At 41.2% G+C, this 21,538-nt stretch overlaps 6 protein-coding genes across 6 annotated transcripts; 3 read left to right on the top strand and 3 right to left on the bottom strand.

Annotated features, from left to right (window-relative positions):
- Positions 1-3,179: 3,179 nt before the first annotated feature.
- On the bottom strand, positions 3,180-5,525 carry SS1G_06628 (hypothetical protein; the record flags this gene model as incomplete). The annotated part of the gene is made up of 1 exon (XM_001592337.1): positions 3,180-5,525. The coding sequence occupies one exon, from the start codon at positions 5,523-5,525 to the stop codon at positions 3,180-3,182; it is 2,346 nt and encodes a 781-aa protein (XP_001592387.1).
- A 3,499-nt stretch (positions 5,526-9,024) lies between these two features.
- On the bottom strand, positions 9,025-9,132 carry SS1G_06627 (predicted protein; the record flags this gene model as incomplete). The annotated part of the gene is made up of 1 exon (XM_001592336.1): positions 9,025-9,132. The coding sequence occupies one exon, from the start codon at positions 9,130-9,132 to the stop codon at positions 9,025-9,027; it is 108 nt and encodes a 35-aa protein (XP_001592386.1).
- Positions 9,133-12,048: 2,916 nt separating this feature from the next.
- SS1G_06626 (predicted protein) lies at positions 12,049-12,570 on the bottom strand (the record flags this gene model as incomplete). The annotated part of the gene is made up of 2 exons (XM_001592335.1): positions 12,049-12,262; positions 12,452-12,570. 2 exons carry the CDS (start codon positions 12,568-12,570, stop codon positions 12,049-12,051), a joined length of 333 nt encoding a protein of 110 aa, XP_001592385.1.
- Positions 12,571-13,101: 531 nt separating this feature from the next.
- SS1G_06625 (hypothetical protein) lies at positions 13,102-15,729 on the top strand (the record flags this gene model as incomplete). Its single annotated transcript, XM_001592334.1, has 6 exons — positions 13,102-13,104; positions 13,478-13,593; positions 13,716-13,862; positions 14,447-14,950; positions 15,266-15,575; positions 15,700-15,729. The coding sequence occupies 6 exons, from the start codon at positions 13,102-13,104 to the stop codon at positions 15,727-15,729; spliced, it is 1,110 nt and encodes a 369-aa protein (XP_001592384.1).
- Positions 15,730-16,621: 892 nt separating this feature from the next.
- Positions 16,622-18,610, top strand: SS1G_06624 (hypothetical protein; the record flags this gene model as incomplete). The annotated part of the gene is made up of 3 exons (XM_001592333.1): positions 16,622-16,845; positions 17,221-18,060; positions 18,244-18,610. The coding sequence occupies 3 exons, from the start codon at positions 16,622-16,624 to the stop codon at positions 18,608-18,610; spliced, it is 1,431 nt and encodes a 476-aa protein (XP_001592383.1).
- Positions 18,611-19,067: 457 nt separating this feature from the next.
- Positions 19,068-21,496, top strand: SS1G_06623 (hypothetical protein; the record flags this gene model as incomplete). Its single annotated transcript, XM_001592332.1, has 6 exons — positions 19,068-19,627; positions 19,683-20,226; positions 20,522-20,616; positions 20,686-20,863; positions 20,956-21,036; positions 21,089-21,496. The coding sequence occupies 6 exons, from the start codon at positions 19,068-19,070 to the stop codon at positions 21,494-21,496; spliced, it is 1,866 nt and encodes a 621-aa protein (XP_001592382.1).
- Between the last annotated feature and the right edge of the window lie 42 nt (positions 21,497-21,538).

The raw sequence follows: 21,538 nt of genomic DNA, 5'->3' as shown, positions 1-21,538 counted from the left end.
CCCCAGCACGGCCAGGAACGCAATGAAAAAAGTTTAAAAAAAAACCGATCAGACGACCATCAACACCCACCCAGAGGTAGTCTCCTAAGAGAACCGCCAAAAGGTCGAGATCATCACCACTTTCTATACATTTCCTCTCGAAAAGAGAAAACGCCCTCTTTGCAGAGAGATCGAAAGCAAAACGGTTTCACTCTAGGGTATTGAGGTTCGGCTCATCGTCTCGGTTGGAGTCTGTGGCTCTTGTAGAGAACACAGAAGAAGGACGTTTACTAAAGAAATGATTCTTTGACTATGCGGGGGAGGATATGTTAGTGAGTATTCGAGACGAGATAGAGAGATAATTTGGAGTCGTCTTGGAGGAAGATGTGAAATGTAGGGGGTAGATTTTACTTACAGTATTGTCGATGAAGAAGAAAGAAAATTTGGGAGGGAAGTCCATCCTATATAGATTTTTCGCATGGTCTGTGCGCGAGAGAATTTTTTCAGAAGCTAGTAAGCGAGGAGACGATTTGAAGCAAACGGAGCAAAATGGTATTTTTTTGTGGAAGGACTAATGAATGATTGGATGGAGTTGTTAGTGTGGATGCATGTGAAAGTAGTAGGAACTGGAGACGATATCGAGGATCGGAAAATTCGGTGGGAGACGGATTTTGGGGAGAATTTAAAGAAAAGTTAGAAACGCAGTGATGGAAAATCAAAAATGTGATATTCAAAAAATTGATATTCCACGATAACTCCGTATATACAGACTTTCATCTTTCCAAATTCGTGAGGAAGAATACCGTAACGCTACATATACACATACAAATCATGCCACCATGCCCAGCGATCAAATCATCAAAGTTTCAATTTACAACTTTTGCAGCATTCAGATGCATTTAACCTATCATCTATTTTCTCACAACAGCTCAACTCTCCAATTCTACCGCACATCAACATTAATATTCACATACCTATATACTCAAAATAAATACCATTTATAAACACTATACACTCTCTATTCAAATTCCCAGATATCAATCAACTTTTTATACTTTTCATATTACCTATCCCATACTTCAAACTCTTCATCCATCCATCTTTTATCCATCCACAATCTCAACACTTATATTAACAAATTACTAGATACTCAATATCAAAGTACACTTCAAGAGTCCAAATACATGTACTATGTATCATCCATTCATTCATTTAACTCTTACCATTTAATCAATCGATTGATCAATCTATCAATCAATAAGCATAATCCATATTTTAAGTATTCAATCTACTCCATCCATCCATCTATCTATCTATTTACTCATCCCACTCACCACGAATCTCAATCTCAATCCTCAAGTTCGCCTTCCCTCTTTCTAGCTTTCCCCAATCTCCAAACCCAAATCCAACTTACAACCATATATATATATCTCCATCTACATAATCTATCACCTATTCATCACCATATCATTTACCCATCTACCCTTTACATCCATCTACATCTACATCTCTATCCCATATCCTATATCCTATATCCTATATCCACACCCAATATTCCAGTACACGGCATGCGATCTCAAAAATGACGACATCCCATCCACATCCACATCCACATCAAACATAAAATCCACAACCCACTCTAGAGTTCATTCCCTTAAACCCGGATCTGTCTGGACTCTGGACCTGCTAGATCAATCTATATAGTATATACTCCCTCCATACTCCATACTCTGTAAATGAGTGTTTTATTTACCTAGTGTTTACCTATATCACTATCTATACCAATCACACTGTACACATTCTCACAATCACACAATCTCACAATCAATTTTCCAATCATAAATTAAAGAACATACTGTGTAAGTCTTACAAAGATCCAATTGATGATTGATTGATAGATCCATAGTAGCTTATCCTATCATATCCTATCATATCATACCCTAAGCAATACTAAAAAATATCATTCCCTCCACCAAATCCTTCATCCTTCATCATCCACCCCATCCACCAACCCGAATCCAAAAAAAACAAAACCAAAAAGGAAATCAAAAGGAAAAAAAAAAGAGCAAAACATCAAAAAAATCATCTAAAGAAAAAAGATAGAGAAATCCATCCATTCATTCCACATTCCACATTCCACTTCTTTCCCTCACCGCCTACCCACCCACCAAATGCATCATGCCATCATCGTTCATCATCATCATCACCTGCATCATCACCCGCATCTGCATCCTTCCCTATCGAAAATCCCTCATCCCTCATCCCCCATCCTCCTCCCAACAACCAACTAACCAACCAAAACATCCTCATCCCCCATCCCCATCCCTCAAAACCGCACCAAAATAAATCCTCCATCCAAACCATAACCAACAAAAAGAAGTAAAACCAAGATCGAAACTAGTCATCAATTCATAAGTTTTGCCGTAACAAATCGCATCTCCTAGCCTATCCAATTTCACTCATTTGTAAATTTTATCCCATCTTTCGTTTCGTAAATCGTGTGTACGTATATCCTATCCTCCTAAATCCCGCACTAAATAAACCCACCCATCCAATCCAATCCATCGTCATCCTTCCGTTCCACTTCGTTGTCCGCACGTTATCGTTACAAGTGTCTTATTCGTAGATGCGGGTTTGTACTTGTACGTTATCACACTTTAATTCGCGGGGACATAAGCTTCTTGAACTAGCTTTCTTAATGGCGATGGGAGCGAGCTATTATGGAGAAATATACCAATCAGTTATGGTTCTCATTTAAAATTGGAGAATATAAAATGTGAACTCGGAATTGGTTTGGGTAAGATCGTTGTAACATTTCTTCATCTATCTCCTATAGCTTGAAATGAAGAATGGTAGATAACGACACAAATGAAAACGTAAAATCAAAAAACAACGTCTGGGTGTTATGTGTAAAAAAAAAAAATATGAAACAAATATATGAAAATCGTCAAGGCATGGAGAAACTTTGTGATGGTCGTGAACTCATTAAATCATCTTTGCGCCGAAGAAAGACCCAAAAGATGCAACCGACCCCGTAGGTGCACCGCACTGTAGAACTCCTATGTAGATATTTCGTTGTTTCCAAATCTGCGATCGAAATGATATTTTAGGCGAAGCTGGAACAAAGGCATTATATTGTTTGAAAGCCGGAAAAATGAATGTGGATGACGAACTCATCGATGTGCGCTGAAGGATATGGATTATCTTTCATATCCAACAGGTGGAGCTGGTAAACCTGTAGCATATGGATTTCCATCATAATAGCGAGGACCCGAATTGTAACGGCGGTCATCATATCGATCATCGTAGCGACTATCGGAGGGAGAATAAGTGCTGCGAGAACCATCTCTTTGTCTTCTTCCGCCGTTCTCTGCAAGCTTCTTTTGTCTTTCAAGACGTTTCTTATGACGTTCACCTTTCTTCTCTCGGAAGTCTTTACATTCGTGTCGTATCTCATTTGCTTCCTTGATTTCTGAGATGGCTCCTTTGATACCGAGCGCAGCAATTCCAACAGATGCTGCATCTTGCAATGCAGCCTTTGCCCTAAGCTTCCTCGCCTCCTCTGGGGTCATTTCTCCTTCCTGAACAGCCTTGTGTCGCGCATCACGTTTCTCCATGCTTGAGTATACATTATGTGCTGCATGAATTGTGGCAACAGTTGCCAAACCAGCTGTAATAAATTGCTTACCTTTCATCTTTTTGACCCTCCTCTCATCCTCTGACGAAGATATCAAAGAATCATCACTGGTATATCCATTCTTTCCTTCAGCAACCTTCTTGTTTCTCTGTCCATCCCTTGCCCTAGCACCTCCACGACTGTCTACACTTCCACGAGACTCAGAATATCGTGGGTTACCATATACATCCCCTCTTTGACCTCGAGTTCTTCTTGAGCGATCGTCGTAATCACTGTAGTCATCATAATCATCGCGATTACGGCTGCGACTACGATCACGGTTGCGACCGACTTCATTAGCAGCAGCTCCAGCTCCGGCTCCAATACCAAGAGCAGCCAAACCCTTTCTTGCCATTGCACTAACACTCTTGCTTCTGCTACGCTTGTTACGGTCTGGTGATGGACTGCGGCTGTAACTATCTCTGCGTCCGCGTGAATGGGAGCGAGCTCTGGAACGAGAACCAGCTCTTGAACGGGATCTGGAACGATCAAGTAATTTCTTACCAGCAATAGCCCCAAGACCAGCAGTTGCAAGTGCAGCAAGACCGGTTCCACCACCACCTCCTCCACCTCGGGATGAAGAACGTGCTCTAGATCTAGCTCGAGATCTGGATCGGGAACGTCCAGTAACAGGATCTTCTTCGACATCCTTTCGTGATCCATTAATGGCCCGATTTCCAACGAGACCTCCAACAACTGCTTCAAGAATATGACGCTTGCTCTTCTTATCGGCATCTTTGTCAATAGCAGCATCAATACCACCAGCTCCGATAGCGGCAGTGAGAATACGTTTTCCCTTCTCACCACCCCAAGCTCCAGGCTCATTTCGAACTCGGAATGCTTCCGCAGCACCAGCTAAGAGAGCTGCTTTGGCGGCTTGTTGATATTTGGCAGTTCCCTCCCCGGATCTTGACTTGGATCTGCTCTTTCTTGAGGTTGATTCCTCATAATAGCTATCACCGCTTCCTCGGCGTCCTCGATGATGTTCAACACCCTTTGCGGCGGCACCTAGACCTGCAAGAGCCATAGCACTATCAACAATTGACTTGCGGCGACCCTTTTTCTTTTCGGGTTTGATCTCCTCTTCTTCTTCAGAGTAATAGGTTTCTTGAACTTCACCATTTCGACCTCTGTGAACAGCATACTTCTTGACTTTCTTTTCTTTGTTTCCGTGTTTATCGTAAAGTTCTGTTCCCTCATATGCCGCCAAAGCCCCAGCAGCTCCGACCATAGCAGAAGCTAACGGGTTTCGCTCGACCGGTCTACCCTCGGCCGATCTTCGATCCCATAATTCCTTTGCACCAACTGCTAAAGCAGCACCCCCAACGGCAGCTGCAATTTTTTGATTTCGTGAAAGGGATCGTTTATCTTCGAGTTCTGCATCTTCATAATAATCATCTCGTCGATCGAGTTCTTGGAAAGAGCGTCGTGGATCACCTCTGCTGTCACTAAGGTATTCTCCGTATCGGCCATCACGCCCTACGGATCGAGAGCGACGGGCTGGCGGGCCGTACCTAGCCTCACGCACCGTCGTACGTTGGTCAATATAGGCACCACCCGCTGCTGGTGGGGGAAAATCCCTTCTAACTTCTTCGACTGATAAATCGCTATCTTCACGACGAGGTTGACGAACGAGTTCTCTAGTTTGAGCAACTTCTCTGTCTCTTTCTCTTTCTCTTTCTCTGACGGGGGCATCGGGTGCATAAGCTACCGGAGACTTGGTAGCGGCTGAGCGAATATAAGTTTCCTGAGTTTCGACGTAACGTGGCTCATCAGCATATCTTGGTTCGCGATCATCTTTTCGATGACGATGAGATCGATGTCGACGTGGTTCTTCGACCGTCTCATATTCATATTCGTAAGAAGTCATGATGATTGATGGCGGGGTATTCTCGAATTGCGACAGGAAAATGCTTCGCTGACTGTTCGCTTTCGAGATTTGTGATGATTAGCACTAATAAATAATTAGGCTTTTGACGGGTTTAAACTTGATGACTGGATTCCTGTAGATTCAAAGGCGCGATAAGACGATGGTAAATAATTGTTTTGTATTTTGTGTGTTGTGTGTTGTTGTGAAGGTTTTGATGGAATAAATCGAAACAAAATCACAACAGTCACACCCCAAGGTAATGTCGTAATATGACGAGTGAGGGGAAAGAAAGCGACAGAAGAAGAAGTGAATGTCGGTGAGATATGGGAATTTACAGGGTCAGGTTGGTTAGTAAAAGCCCAAAGTTGACAAGTTACAACAGCGCTTGATTTCGAAGGAGGTGGCTGGAGATTCCAAGTAGGTAAGTAGGTAGGTAAAGTAGGTAAGGTAGATAAGGTAGGTAAGGTAGGTAGGTACTCAATAACCCTTGAGAAGGTTGGGAATACAGAAAACTAAGGTAATGCAAGGAACCTGCTTCGAGCGGTTCTATCGGATATGCGTGATCATGTACAGAATGATAAATTATCCACAAATTAAGGAATATCTCATCTTCTATTTGGCGCGCGGTTGAACCCTTTTGGATACTTTTGATGACCTTTTCCACCTTTTTACCGTTTTAAGGGATTTTCCGGGGATTTGCCTGGCCCTGGATGGCTCAGCTGCCTGCAGCAAGAAGCTGAAGATTTTCCAAGTTTGATGCGAGATGATGTTACGAAATTGATGGAAAATGTAAATTACCCCACTAGTTTTAATCTTCCTTAATTTTCCTCCATTTTCCTTCATCTTCTAGAATCTATATCAAATATATCAATTCATACATAAGGCAACCCAATGAATCCCAATACTCCACGGAAATTATGGTTTAGTCGTGATATCGGGTTTTCCAAGTGGTTTTTGAAGCTTTTTTGACAGATACCAGGCCGTCTAGTGATCTTACTTGAGAAGTTGGGAAGGGCTTATCATCTATCTTATTGGCGGGGTACTTTTAAACGTCATTGGGTATCTTCGGGCTCAGAGCGCCCAATCACTTATTAGCCATGGAGACCCATCTCTTTTACTTTCCGAGACAATGCCATAATATTATCACAATACTCGGGGAAAGCGACACGAGCGAATGTAGGTACTAAGCTGGTGACCACTTCCAAAGCTTAAGCCTCAATTATATCGTATCGCATCGCACCGGTCGGCATGTCATTAACCTGACCTGATGTACTCCAGAGTCACTTAGCAGCGCCCGTGGGATGAGATTAGAGCGGCTGAGGTCTGTCTGGTTGGTGTATGTTGCGGTAAAACTTGTACCACGAGAACAAATCATCGGTAGGTAATTAAATCTTCTGCTTCTCCCAACAAAACAAACATCAGCAAGGGATTTATTTCTCTTCGTGGTGAAATTAAATAAGATAAAATTGCCTCCCTTGTCACACTTTACCAAAATTTCATAAGGCTGTTGTGTCCCGGGATATCCTTTATTGTGGCGATGAGCTGTTCGATGAAAGTTTGACGATGCAAATTTTGGGTGATAAAGTTATGATGTCATCATGGCCGTTTGTAAACTCCACTTGTGCATTGTTTGAACTTTGATGTTGGGAAATTGCTTCATTATTGTCTTTTGGTCTGAGCATAGACAATACCTTTTACGCACGGTACAGTACTGTAGCAAGATTTGACCTTGAGGAATTTTGCTTAGAATACTATCTACTAAACCTAGGGTAAGGTTAAGGCTCGGGAATGCCCGAATCATAAGATCAAATCACGTTGATGACAGATGACAGCCCAAGTCAAGTGATGCTTACTTATTACTCCGCGAGTATTTACGAGATCTCGACCCTTCCGAATCATTTTCTTCTCCTCTACCAACATTGATATTCTGTACCACCGCAGGCAGGGTGGCTGTGTTAATTATAGTATTGATACCTATATGTAATCTTAACATCGCTGCAAACATCACCACACGCAGTCCTCAAAAACAGCCCCAAGGTCTCTGTTCAAATACCGACTCATCGCCGATATTTTATAAGGCTTAAGAGACGAAACATACGATAATACATCAGATTCTATAAAGCAAATACTCATTTGAATGCAGAAATAAAACCTCACACTAATAGAGTTTCCGGGACTTTTTGAATCCTAAAATTGCTTCCTTACCTATGAATTACTAAGTGGCATGTCTTTCGACGACTTTTTCAAAAACACATCTCTACAAGTTTGCTCGGTACATCTTGAGTCTAAGCTAGATGAAGATGTAGCCATCAATGGGTACGTGTACGGACTCATCATGAAGAAGAAGAAGGTCTTTTGGAACTTCGCATTGTTTTGCTCAATGGTTTTAACCTTACTCATAACTCTCGAATGTCATGAACGGAGAGGAATCGAAATATCCAGCTGTAGTGAGTAGTCTTCACTCTACAAGATAACATCAGCAAACTGCAAGGTTGAATAGTAATTAATATCCCTATCATGATTCCCGCGCATTGCATCTAGAAGGGAAGCATTTAACCTTCAGGTGATACTGGGAGTATCGCCTACTAAGCGGATGAGCATTAAATGAAGTTTTCATCATTTATTTTCTCTCCCAGAACCCAAAGATGTTAAAGCAAGCATCTCAAGATCTAGTGGATCTGATCTCCCATCTCTCAAGTACTTTGAGTTCAATCGGCAACAACCAACATATACAAATACTTAATAATAGAAAGCACTAATTATAGACGCAAACACACACCGCACAACCCAAGACTAGGCAATCAATCCCAAGATTCTCATCCAATATCCTTCCTTATCAAATATCATCACATGATAAGCACAATACTAAAAAGTTTTGTTGCACATCTGAAGTGGTTTTTCACTTTTCACAATTTTTAAGAGGGGGGGGGGAGGGTGTTTCGGCTTGGGGAAGGGGGTGGAGTTTTACATTTTGGAAACGGGATTTGAATTCTGCATGTTTGGAGATCTCAAATTCAGAGTTTTACGCGTCTTGGAAGAGGAATAGAAGCGTGTATTTTCGAGGTTTTGCGGTTGTTGATCTTTGTCTAGGTACTTTGTCTCTCTCTTTCTAAACAAAAGATTTCGAGGCTATCTTGGATGGGAAGTAAGTATCTTACCTTGTTTTATGAGGAGGAATTCACTCTTGAAGTTCTTGTCGTATGTGGGAAGGAGTTCTAGTGCTCGGATGGAGAGGGCTAGTAAGGGATTTTTGTTTTATGTCTGAATGTTCCAATGCTAGATGCTATGCACTCGTTTATCTAGGTATTGTGAAATTTGCATTTGAGGAGTATTGGCGAATGAGGCATGAAAATTAAGGATTTTTGATTGCTTGTTTGAGGGTTTGATATGTTGCGATTATTCGTCTATTGGTCAGGTTCTTGGTTTAAAAATGGGTGGTTGACGTGAGGTGAGGTGAGGTGAGGTGAGATTAGTGTAAGAATACTCTACATCCAGGTATTCAGCATCTCGTAGCTAAGAGTTCCATATCATTGACGGAAGATGAACGAATATATAGCCATACTGCTGGTAGTTCCCGCCTCGTTACTACATTCACACTTATTGCCATATTGGCTAATAAATAGTTCCAGACTTCTCACCCCATCCCACCCCATTCCATCTAATCACTCTAGCAAACACCCCAAGCTCGTCAGACCGCACATCTAAATTCTCATCACCATACTATCACTCAGCCCTAATCAATATTCAATATTCACTTCAACCCTTTATGCATGGAGTCAGGCAGCCTTTATTTCAAACAAAAAACCATCAGACAGATACATAATAATAGCTTTTAATTCAGAACCTCATCTCATCTCATCTCATATCTTCATTCCCTGTTCTTCCCCCGTCAGTAATTACCTAGCTGCTAATAATTAAGTTAAGCTTTCCCATAAAAGTTTTGTTGTATAATTATCTATCGCACTTCAGTTCAAGAACAATTTTTTAATGATTTTAGCAAAAATTCTTTAACACAGTCGGAAGTTATTTAAACCCTTCGGACGAACAAAAAAGAGGCAAGTTCTTATGAGTACCTAATATTTGAGTAATAATAGGTACTAAAAGCTAGAAGTTAAATTCTACTCCAAACACAAGGTATGTGGTTTTTGCATTCAAATGCAAAAAAGCTAGCCGACGTGAACAAGCAGCTCAACTCCTCCTTGGCACACTTAATAATAAGACATACACAGAAACACTTTTGGGACAATCAATAGTTAAAGTTGCATTAATCTTCCTAAATCTCCTTCCATTTCTTGAAAGAGAGACCTTTATTCCCGCAATGAGCAGGTGACATCTTGGTTTTGATCAACAAGCAAATCAAACCTCATTCCCAAGTTGCATGTTTGGTTTAAATGGGGCAGAAAATGTCTTTAGTATCGAGGATTCTGGGGGAACTTTCCCTCTTACAGCCATCACAATATACATCGACGAGACTACGAGCACTCAAGGAACCATCATTGGGATTACTGCCAACGAAGACAAAAGTCAAATTACAGCCAATGAATCAGTTTGGGAAGATATCAAAGCTAAACTTCGAACATCATTATTGGAAGTCGAAACAACAGTTGACCACACCGCTCGTCTACTTCTCAGCGGATCTGGGCATATGATCCCATGGCCACACTTCCCAGTATTAGTCTCCAATCTCTTCACCGCAAACTTTTACCTTCAATGACTTAATCGCGCAGTATATGATAGATTTAACCTAGACTCTAATCAGGTTATATAACTTTAAGTAAGTGCCTGCTAACACTTTATATCCTATCTTCTACTACCGACACAACATCTCCACTAAGATTAAGTATCATAATAAGTCAAACTGAACCAACTTCCTAATATTCACCCTGACACATAATCCATGATAACTCCCATTTTCCCTCGAGGTGAGCAGATACCCTCCCCTCAAAATTAGTGAATAACAGAAAAGCTCCAAATATTTCCCAGCTAAAGATGGGGTATAAAAGAAACTCATAATTTCTCGACCCTGAGTGTCATAGACCAAAGATGTAATACCTCAAGAGTAAATAAGAGTAAGAGAGTCCAGGTTCTTTTCGAACGTATGGATGGTATATACATTTTGGTGTGCTGAGCTTGTACAAACTTCTCGGGGGTGGGAATCCGTGGAATAAATTAATATGCGAAAGGTGGGATGATAGTTAGAATTTGAATATGTTAGTCGTCAGACTATGGATGGTTCAGATCATGCACTTCTCTTCCATATCTTATGTATCTCATGTATGAACCTGGTTCGTAAGCTAATTGACAGTTTTTTACGTCCACATCCTCATGTAATCATCACACGCAACATTATTTTCAAGTGATAATCTCATACATTTTAAAAAAAATCCGAGTAAAATAGTTCAGACAAAGTTCCACCTCGAAGAAGGGAGCCCAAGGGCTCGAGAGACTTCTTAGCAATTTTGCAGCTGAGGACTAGTAATAAGTCAGGATAGTTTCTGCTCACAAAGATACCGAATCTTCAAATGTGGAAGTTAGCCCATGACAGCCTATAGAGTTTTTTCTTTTTACGGGTTTAGAATATTTCATAAAAATCTTTAAAATTAATATTCTCATCCAAAACCCACACAGTGTAGAAGTTTTGCTAGCGAAAATGCCACAGCATATAGGTTCCGAGGTTCGAGGACGGTGAAAAAAAATATTACTGATAGTGAAGTGATGGATACTAAGTTTAAGATCGAAATATAAGAAGTTGTAATACGCTTCACTAGCAAAGCAATCGATACTGTAAGTTTCCACGAATTTCTCTACATACATGACTGGACATTATTAATAAATTGCCAGTCTACCTAGTGGAGGACTATTTTTACAGGAGATCCTATCTTTTTGTATCTAATCTTTGCGGCCGAAAGTAGGATATCTCAACGTATCTATTACCTATTACTATGTACCTAGCTTACCTATATATTTATTAATAATTGAGGAAAAATACAGTGAATAGGTAGGTAAGTAAGAACAGGATAGAAATGGCCTCCACTTCATCTCCTAACTTACTGCGGGAAGTATAAAAGAGAGCGGATTAATTCCCGTCAAAGAACTACTAAGATTACATCAGCAAAAGTAGGTGACTCATTTCGTGTTGTCTTTAAGGAGGTCTAAGAAGTGAAGGTCCTTCGTAACGATTATCTTGCAAGAACAATATATTAGATGATAGAAACTTTTGGATTTTGGAATAAGTGCAATAAATACGAAAAACCGATAACAATAATAAATCATCCAAGCGGTAGCAAGTATACGCTCATTCTTCGGATGAGTACTCGGCGCTCATCCCTTCGCTAACAAGACAAGAAAGAAGGCTCTTTCCCAACACACCGAAATGTGTGTTTGGACTATGGAGTTCAAAAAAGATAGTATTATCTTTGAACCTTGGGACAGCACCTCCTTTTCTCATTTATAAAAGATAATCCGTGTTGTAGTCAGAACTTTTCTATCTCTTCGGTATTCATGTACACCTATAGTCCTGCACTTAGCTCGGAGGATTTCTTAGTGCCTTCACATGCCACCATATAGTGAATTTGAAGCCCATTCTGCATCGCAGAGGCAGCTTACTTAAAGCGTATCTCTCACGAGGAACTTTTGAGGCATGGAAGAGAGATAAGAGATATTCAGACTTTAGGAGACTGTATTGTCTTGCAGGAACCTCGAGATTACGCTTTAGGAGTTTCGATATTTCTGAGTTTCTAGATGCATTTTAAGCAGGAATGATCTCGTCTTAAATAATGGTTGCAGGGGAGAGGACAACGTAACTGTCATAACAACAGCGAGAAAAATACCCTGATGAGAATGGTGATATCAGATGATATATCTGAATTGTAATTGTAGTTGATGAAAATTCTATCATAATCATGCTGTCCCAAACAGATTTCTACTGCAAGCCACGGGCATCAGGGTGGGAGTTACCTTTATCTGGAGCTAAGAGATGAGAGGGTGGCCAGGCGCATATTTGTTCTCTTTCCGCGTCTACTATAGAGCTTGAAGACACGGGCATAGAGTATGTAAGGTGGACTGAAAGTGTTGTTCTGTCTGTGCCTCGATCATTTATGAGTACTTCAAGTCCAGTTACCCAGGCATAGGGTAAATAGATACTAAAATAAGTCAAGCAATTCTATAAACGTTCATTTCAGTCTTATTCATCACGAGGGCAGGTAATTCAGCTTTTACACAGCTGTGAAGATCCTCAAGGCTTAAAAGCAGTAGCTAGACTAGCTGTTGCAGAATAGTATGGGCTATCAAGGAAGCCGGCAAGGATTTCAGAAAGGCCTTCAGTAATAGTAAAGTTTATTTGTGCTGTGCACGCGAGCTGTTTCTCGGTCATTCTTTCTCAATGTGTTCCTAATCCAACAATTGTTGAGAGAAGAAAACTAATATCTCATCCAAGCTCTTTCGCTTTCGTACAGAGAGAGACTCTTAGATCATCAACGAGCACGGTCGTGTCAAACTATACCTGAATCGTAACTTAGACACTTGAAATCCGTATTCTCTAAGCAGAATATCGGCTTCTTCAGGGCCTATGTACACAATGGTGTGTTATCCCACTCGCGTCCGCTCCTGACTAGTTCGTTCACCCCTTGCAAGGTGAATCGAATGGCTATTAGGGCTATGAATATCATATGCCTTAATGAGAGCCATTAAATAGAGTGGTCCTGCTCAAAAAGGGAAATTTGAGCCATACAGTTCATTGTTTCCGGTTGTACTGTAGGAAGCGACGAAAGGTAAACTACTTGTATGGGAGTTTTCGGGCTAACTCGATCGCATTGGGGATGATATATGATTAAGTAGACATCGTACCTAGACCTGAAGGGTATCGCATCTTGTAGTTTGTTCCCCAGGGCAAAATATGTATAATTTGTGATGGATTCTGAACCAGCGTAATGTAAGACTTACTTACGCCGCAGTGGAAGGTTTTCAAGCAACCCAAAAACGCATTTGTCATTGATATTACCGTCGTTCTGATGGGAGCCGAATATAAAAAAGCGAATATATCAAAACACCGAGTCTCCCACAGTTACCGGTGTGATAAAAAATAACATACGTGAAAAGCACTTGACTTGAGCTTCACTTCATCAAATAGACCTAGCTTAGGGAATCGAGAAGTCTCGCAATAGTAATACTGCAGCTAAATATTTGCTGCAGACAAAGTGTAAAAATATGTGATGTCGCCACTGCTTCAAAGTTTGTTCTTCTCGAATTCCAGGGATATCAGAATAGCAAACTTGGCTTTACAGTATCTATCCTTGCAGGCTGTTTCGATACCCTTCGGGATTACCACCTAGGTACTCTGTACGTACGGTATCAGCAAAGACGGCCATGTTCACCAAGTCGGTTTTGATCCGATATCATTGTTCTTTTTTTCGATGCCAGACGTGTGGAGTAACTCCTAGGTTGGTGAACTAAGTTGAGTACCCCACTTTCGGACCACCCCTCTTTTGGACCACCTAAAATCTTACCCCATTTTAAGCACTACCTCCCAACTTCATCTTTAATAAATCAACAACCACTTATTCAATTGATATAAGATTTTAATACATTATCAATTAAGCTATGATAAAGCCTTATACTGAAGATGATATTGCTGCAGCACTTTTTGCGATTGCAGGAGGCATGTCTATGCGTAAGGCTTGCTCAGAATATGGTATTCCCCGCACCACTTTACACAACCGTATAAATGGCCACCTTTCACATAAAAAAGGTGCACAAAACCTATAGAAGATAGCTCCTGTGCAGGAGAGAGCTCTAGCAAATTGGATTTTAGTACAGGAAGCCCTAGGAACTAGCCCTACCCATCGTCAAATACGAGAATTAGGAGAGTCCATTCTCAACCTCGAAGGAGGTGATTTATCTCTTGGCAAGCGATGGATACATAGTTTTTTGGAAAGAAACCCAGAGATTAAGACTAAAAGGCAATATAAAATCGATAATGCCCGTATCAATGGTGCAACTACCGAAATTATAAGCAAGTTCTTTGAAAAGTTGGATTTACCAGCAATTAAGTATATCAAGCCCGAAAACAGATGGAATATGGATGAAGCTGGTATAATGGAAGGCCAAGATCTCAATAGTATGGTACTTGGGAGTTCAAAGCGACGTTTTATTCAGAAAAAGCAACCCGGTTCAAGAACGTGGACCTCTTTTATTGAGTGTATCTCAGCTACGGGAAGAGCACTTTTACCTTTGGTTATATTCAAAGGTAAAACACTTCAACAACAATGGTTTCCCATTAAACTTGATAACTATGAAGGGTGGGAGTTCACTGCTACAGATAATGGGTGGACTACGGATTCTACAGGTTTGGAATGGCTAAAAGAGGTGTTTATACCACAATCAGCACCAACTCGACCGAAAGAAGCAAGACTCCTTGTTTTGGATGGGTATGGAAGCCATGAAACCACTCAATTTATACTTGAATGCTTCAAGAATAATATACATCTCTTATTTTTACCACCCCATACATCGCATGTACTACAACCTCTTGATTTATCAATATTTTCACCTCTGAAAAAAGAATATCGATACCACCTCAATACTCTCGATTCATTGACGGATTCTACTCCCATTGGCAAAAGAAACTTTCTTGCCTGCTATCAGAAAGCTAGATTAAAAGCTTTAACACTTCGAAATATCACTTCTGGGTGGAAGGCTTCAGGTTTATGGCCTCAAAACCGCGCTAAACCTCTTTTGTCCAGATTATTGCTCGAAAACAGTAATCAAGAGGTTGTATATCAAAATCCTGTTTCAGATGATGATCCCGAGCTTCAATGGAATATACATTCATCTTTTATTGCATGGAAAACCCCTCAAAAAGGAAGTGATATTCGAAAATATGCTGATATAATGGAGAAAGTTGATGAGACCGATATTCCAACTCGCCGGCTGCTTTTTCGAAAGATTCAAAAAGGATTTGATGCTAAGGACTATGAACTTGTACAGTCCAAGAAACGAATAAAGCAATTGGAGCAAAAATTAGAAGAGATTATACCTAAAAAAAGAAGGATGGTAAAAACTAGTCCAAATTCGAGGTTTGCAGGGATAGAAGCTATATATCAAGCTCAAATTGAAGCTGGTGATCGGGAAATTGAGATAAAAGACTCTGATAGTATTTATGAAACTGACAATACAGGGGATTGTATTGAAGTTGAATAGTGGTTGAGTTATTGAAGTTTAAAATTCATATATATATATATTTTTAGGTGGTCCAAAAGAGGGGTGGTCCGAAAGTGGGGTACTCAACTTATGTCCCACTCTTGGCCGGTTGTAAGTTTATCATTCTAGCTAATCGGCGGCATCTAATCGAGCTAACCTCGAGCTAAAACAACTAACTCCCTCATTCGTGCTCAACCCAAACTCCAACACTGTCAACATTTTCAACGAAAGTGGCCACTGATACTTCATAAATCTACAGCAAATTTAGCTAAAAATCATGGCAAGCAGTGACAAGGTTTTTCGTTACCTACTCACGAGGAACATTTACTGCCTAGGTACTGATGCTGGTAGATTCTTCTTGACGTCTTGGCGAAATTGGCGAAATATTCAGACTGAAGGAGTTCGCAGTCTCCTGTTCTCTATCGTAGCTTGAACTGTCGGTATAATACCGGTAACGATTCAAATGACCTACAGCAGTTCAAGAAAAAGAAAAAGGTCCAGTCCAATGTCAAGGTAGGTGTCGTAAGCTACCTAAGAGCCATTATCTGAAGTGGATCTTTGATCTCCCTCAAATTCCTCAAACCTTATTGTTTGATCAAAGCCCTCTTGGAGAGACATCCCGGCACCACATCATTGAGCGCGTTTCAATTATCAATCACTTTTTCTCCTCCTCGAAAAATTTATCATTCTTAATCTTTCTTAAAAACTTTGTATTGCGCACTTCTTGATGTTCACTTGGAATTTCCCAAAGCTTCTTGTGTCAACGTTCTTGTGAGATTACTCTGTGTACCGTCTTGCTGGGTACATTGTCACATTGTCAGACAACTCTGAGAGCAGGACTCGACCTTGATTTTAATTGCTTTTCTATAAATTCTAATTCATTCCTCAGTTGTTTCAAGATGGACATGTCAGATGGTATGACCATGGGTGGTGCACCATCAGATGGCTCAGCACTGAATGAGAATATGACGCAAGCTGCTGATTTTTTGGGAGAAATATTGGATGATTCTATTTTTCAGATAGAAGGGAATGTTGCTGCGAGACATTTCTGGTATGGAGTCTGTGCGGTGATCGCTACAGCTGCTTTCCTCAACTTTGCACAGAAAGCTACCACATTTACTAGGTAAGCGCATGATCCCCATGGTGGATTACAATCATTAATTTCTTCTCATAGATTGAGGGCGGCTGCAGCAAATCGAGCCCGGCCAGCATCACCATCCAACTTTCTTACGACTTCATTGGCTACAATAACCGCAATTGGCCGTGAAGCATCATATCCCCAGTTCATACCACCAAATTCCATTGCAGCAAAGTTCTTCAAGATTCCCCCTTTTGGAACCATCATCCTCTTGGTCTTGTATCTAGTGTGGGTTATGATCCTTGAATTTGCCAATAACAATGTTCCCGGAGCGCAACATTTTACTTCATTAGGTGTTCGTGCATCCTGGCTTGCGGTAGCACAGGTTCCTTTGTTAATACTCCTTGCTGGAAAGAATAGCCCAATCGGACTAATCAGTGGTATCTCATACGAGAGATTGAATGTTGTCCATCGATGGACTTCCAGGGTCCTTTTGTTTCTTGTCACTCTTCATGTGATTTTCCTTCATTTGGCTTGGAACGCATACGACCTAGGACATTTGGAATATTCTACTGACTCATGTGTTCCAACCGGTTGGGGAGCATATGCGGTTCTGATATGGATGAACATCAGCACTTGTGCGCCTATTAGAAATTTCTCCTATGAGTTTTTCGTGGTCCAGCACATCATCACTTTCTTAGGATTCATCATTGCCGTTATGATTCATCTTCCTGACACAGCTCTATACTCCAGAGTTTACATTTATATCCCGATCGCATTGTACATAATCGATAGGATGATCCGCACCGGAAGATATGCTTGGAACAACATTCATACGCCAACAGCAACATTGACAGTTTTAGAGGGTGGTGTTACTCGAGTTTGCATCGAAAGCAAAACTGTCAAGAACTGGACGCCTGGTTCTCACGTTCTCCTCTCAATACCTCAACTTGGACTTCTCCAATCTCATCCGGCGACAATTGCTTCCACGCCTTCATCGCACGAAGGCAAGCTTGTATTCCTACTTAAAGGACACAAAGGATTCACAGGTCGCCTATTGTACGCAGCAGAATTTTCACCAGCATCAAATTCATCATGGAAAGCCCGTATTGATGGGCCATATGGTAAAACTGTCGACTATGCTGCTTTCGATACTGTTCTTCTTATCTCAGGCTCAACCGGTACAACTTATACACTCCCAATCCTTCTTGATATCGCATCTCGTGCACAAAGCGCCCGATTACCAGTCCAGCGAATAGTGTTTGTTTGGATCATTAAGAATACATCATGGACCTCTTGGATTGCAGATGAGCTCACTTCAGCAGCCGAGAAGCTGGACGCCGTCGGTATCGAACTCACAATCCGGATCCACGTAACTTGTGACAACAATTTCACAACCGGAGACGATAACATTGAAGCTAACTGCTGTGCTTGTGATAAAAGTCTTGGTCCTTGTTGCTGTATATCTGTTGATTCTGATACGGATGACGATGGGATTACATCCATTGATGAGAAAGGTAACAAGGTCACCTCCAAACCAAAAACCACCAGCGCATCAAGTATCACTTCAGGAACTCGATCATCGATTCTACCATGTGCGGTGTTTCATAGCGGAAGACCTGATTTCCATCCTCTTTTAGGCGAGCTATTGGAGAAAGCCGAGGGGGAAACTGGGATTGCGGTTTGTGGGCCTCTTGGGCTGAGTAGTAGTGTGAGGACTACGGTGGCGAGATTTAGTAATGATAGGGCGGTTCATAAGGGGACGGGAGCTCAGGGGATTTATTTACATGCCGAGGGTTTTGGGTGGTAGATTTTAGGATATAGGAGGTTTGGAGAGGATGGATGATACCCATATTATGATGTGATATGTTTGTATGGAAAGTGGCGTTAGGGATGGGTATATTATAATGAAATAAAAAGATTACGATTAATTTCCACCAAGACCTAGGTTATTATTTCATTTTAACATCCCAGTTATATTAATATGTTTTTGCTGTGATATACGAGTAAGGTTATCCTAATAGGACCTCACAGATCAATGAGGCATCTATCAATTGTCAAGGAACGGCCCGAAGATTAACCGATCCCGCGACAAGACCGGTTCGTGCATCCCCAAACCCAAGTTTTGGTAACAATACTTAACCTTTTTAGTGCTGGCTTACAAAACTCCACTCCATCGATCGGATAGCGGCGACGCGCCAAAGCATCATAATACAGTAAAGCAGCGAGTATTGTGTTTCCACGCATGTTCCGTGCTGCTTTTCAAAATGGAGTCAGTAAATTCAGGTCTACACCAGCAGATACCCACTCCCTACAGACAACTACAGCCGCAAGCCGAACAAGCTCTTCAGCATGGCCAACCTCATCTCAGTCACCACACTCTTGCATCACAGCAGGGTCTCGATCTGTCGGGTTTGGTCCAAGATGATAACAATTCCGTCTATCCAGACTTGAGAAGCTTGCAGGATCCAAATACGGGACATTCGGTGGTTCACCAATATCCTTCTCCCATTCCTTTTGATCGAAATAATGCTCACCAACAGATGCATGTTCAAAACACGGGTAGTCCGCATACCCCACAACAGCAGCATCCTGGACAAGGTCAATTTGGAATCTTGACTGCAGGTCCTCCTCTTCATCACAATCCCATTGGCAGATTGCAGCAAACTTTGCAGCAAGATGATGATTTATTTGGCACGCCAGATGAATCAGATCAAAAAAGTACCGGTCATCATTCTCACAAGATCATCCCTAATCCTCCAAATTTGGAAGCATGGAGAGAAAAGTTATTTAATGTTGATGAGATGATCACCTTGAGTGAAGAAGAGTATGTTCATAATATCTGGGTCAAAAATGAGGATGTGCTAACTAATTAATTTCAGATATAACACTTACTTTCCTCACGTCGATAATGTTTATTCTCATCGATCTACTCAAAAGTATAAGCGCAAGCCTTTTGTTTCTCATTATTGGGATTGTCGTCTCAAAGGTCGACCACCAGGAACTGCCAAATCTGATGACCCGAATAAAAAGAAGCGCAAGCGCACTGCAAGAGAAAGAGATCTTTGTGATGTCAAGATTAAGATTACAGAGTACTTTCCAGGTGCTATGTTGCGAGCAGACTTTCAACCAGATGGAGGACCGTCAGGAGATCCATCTCAAGCCAATAACTATTTTGCTCAAGCTGGAGCTCACCAACAACAATTTGCTCTTCCTTTAAATGGTATAGGTATCCCACCAAATCATCCAGGCGCAACAGGCCAACGATACTATACAATTCAACGTGTCAATGGGAATGGTGGCAATGGTAAGGGTGATGGTGTTGCAGGGCCTCATAAGCATGATTTGAAGAGAAGTGATGAGATCAAGAAGAACAGTATTGTACGATTTCTTCAAAAGAGAGAAAAAGAAGATAAGAAGACACAGGTAAGAGCTACCGATTATACTAGCACCACTGTACCCAACATGTACCACTGGGGGAATACAGCCACGAGACTTGGGTTACTGTAGATCTTTACGTCTCGGTTACCATTACCACTGCCACCACCCCTCCTAGCGGCGTGATGCATAACTACATCATTCCAATCCTCATTGTTTCATTCAAAACAGTGGATATCTTCAAAGCATGATTGTGGAGATTCACCTAAATATTCCTCCCATCCCTACAAAAGCAATAGTCTGATATTTGTTGAACAAAATGGCTAACACGACTGATAAACAGAAAACTTACCACAAGAGAGCTAGTGGTTTAGCTCTGAGCACCGTCAAGAAACATTCCAAGGAGAATGATTTGAAGTTATTCGCCAGTTGCTTTTGGTAAGTCCCCATTCATGGAAGCCATGTGACGTCAGTGAAACCCCACAATCAATTAACATTTTGTGACAGTCCTTTTGTTCAGCGAGTATGGATTGCTTTAGAAGCCAAGGGTATTCAGTATCAATATATTGAAGTTGATCCATATAAGAAGCCTCAATCTTTGTTAGAAGTCAATCCTAGGGGGCTGGTTCCCGCTATTCGTCATGGAGATTGGGGTTGTGGTGAAAGTACTGTATTGATGGAATATGTGAGTTTTCCATTTACTTACTCTCTTCTACTGAAATCTGTGGAAATGCTTTTCCGTCGATGATTAAATGGGAAAATGCTGATATCTCAAAGCTCGAGGATCTTCAAATTGGTCCACCTCTCCTTCCTCAGGATGCTCAAGCTAAAGCTCATTGTAGACTTTGGAGTGACCATGTATGTTGCTCCAACTCTTCCTGCTTAGATCACACCACTAATAAATATCTAGATTGATCGGAAAATCGTCCCCGCATTTTATCAACTTCTCCAGAACCAAGACTTCAATAAGCAAGCCGAAAGTACCAGGAAACTTCGCGATGAAATATCTCAAATCGTTGATGTTTGTGATCCTCAAGGTCCATTCTTCCTCGGATCAACTCTTTCTTACACTGATGTTCATTTTGCACCCTGGATCCTTCGCTGCAGTCGGGTTCTTAAACATTATCGAGGCTGGCAAGATCCTCAACCAGGTAGCCGATGGGCAATTTGGTTCGATGCCATCGAGAATAATGAGTTTGTTAAGGCTACCACTAGTATGGATGAATTGTACATCGATAGTTATGAGAGATATGCAATGAATCGACCAAATACTAGTGAATTAGCTGATGCGGTTAATGGTGGTTATAATTTACCTTAGGATGGGATGGAATGGGGGTTTGAATAGACGGGAGATTTTATG

Source organism: Sclerotinia sclerotiorum, genomic scaffold (genome assembly GCF_000146945.2).
Source record: "Sclerotinia sclerotiorum 1980 UF-70 scaffold_8 genomic scaffold, whole genome shotgun sequence".
Classification (NCBI taxonomy): Eukaryota; Fungi; Ascomycota; class Leotiomycetes; order Helotiales; family Sclerotiniaceae; genus Sclerotinia; species Sclerotinia sclerotiorum.
This window is presented reverse-complemented; position numbering and strand designations above follow the sequence as displayed.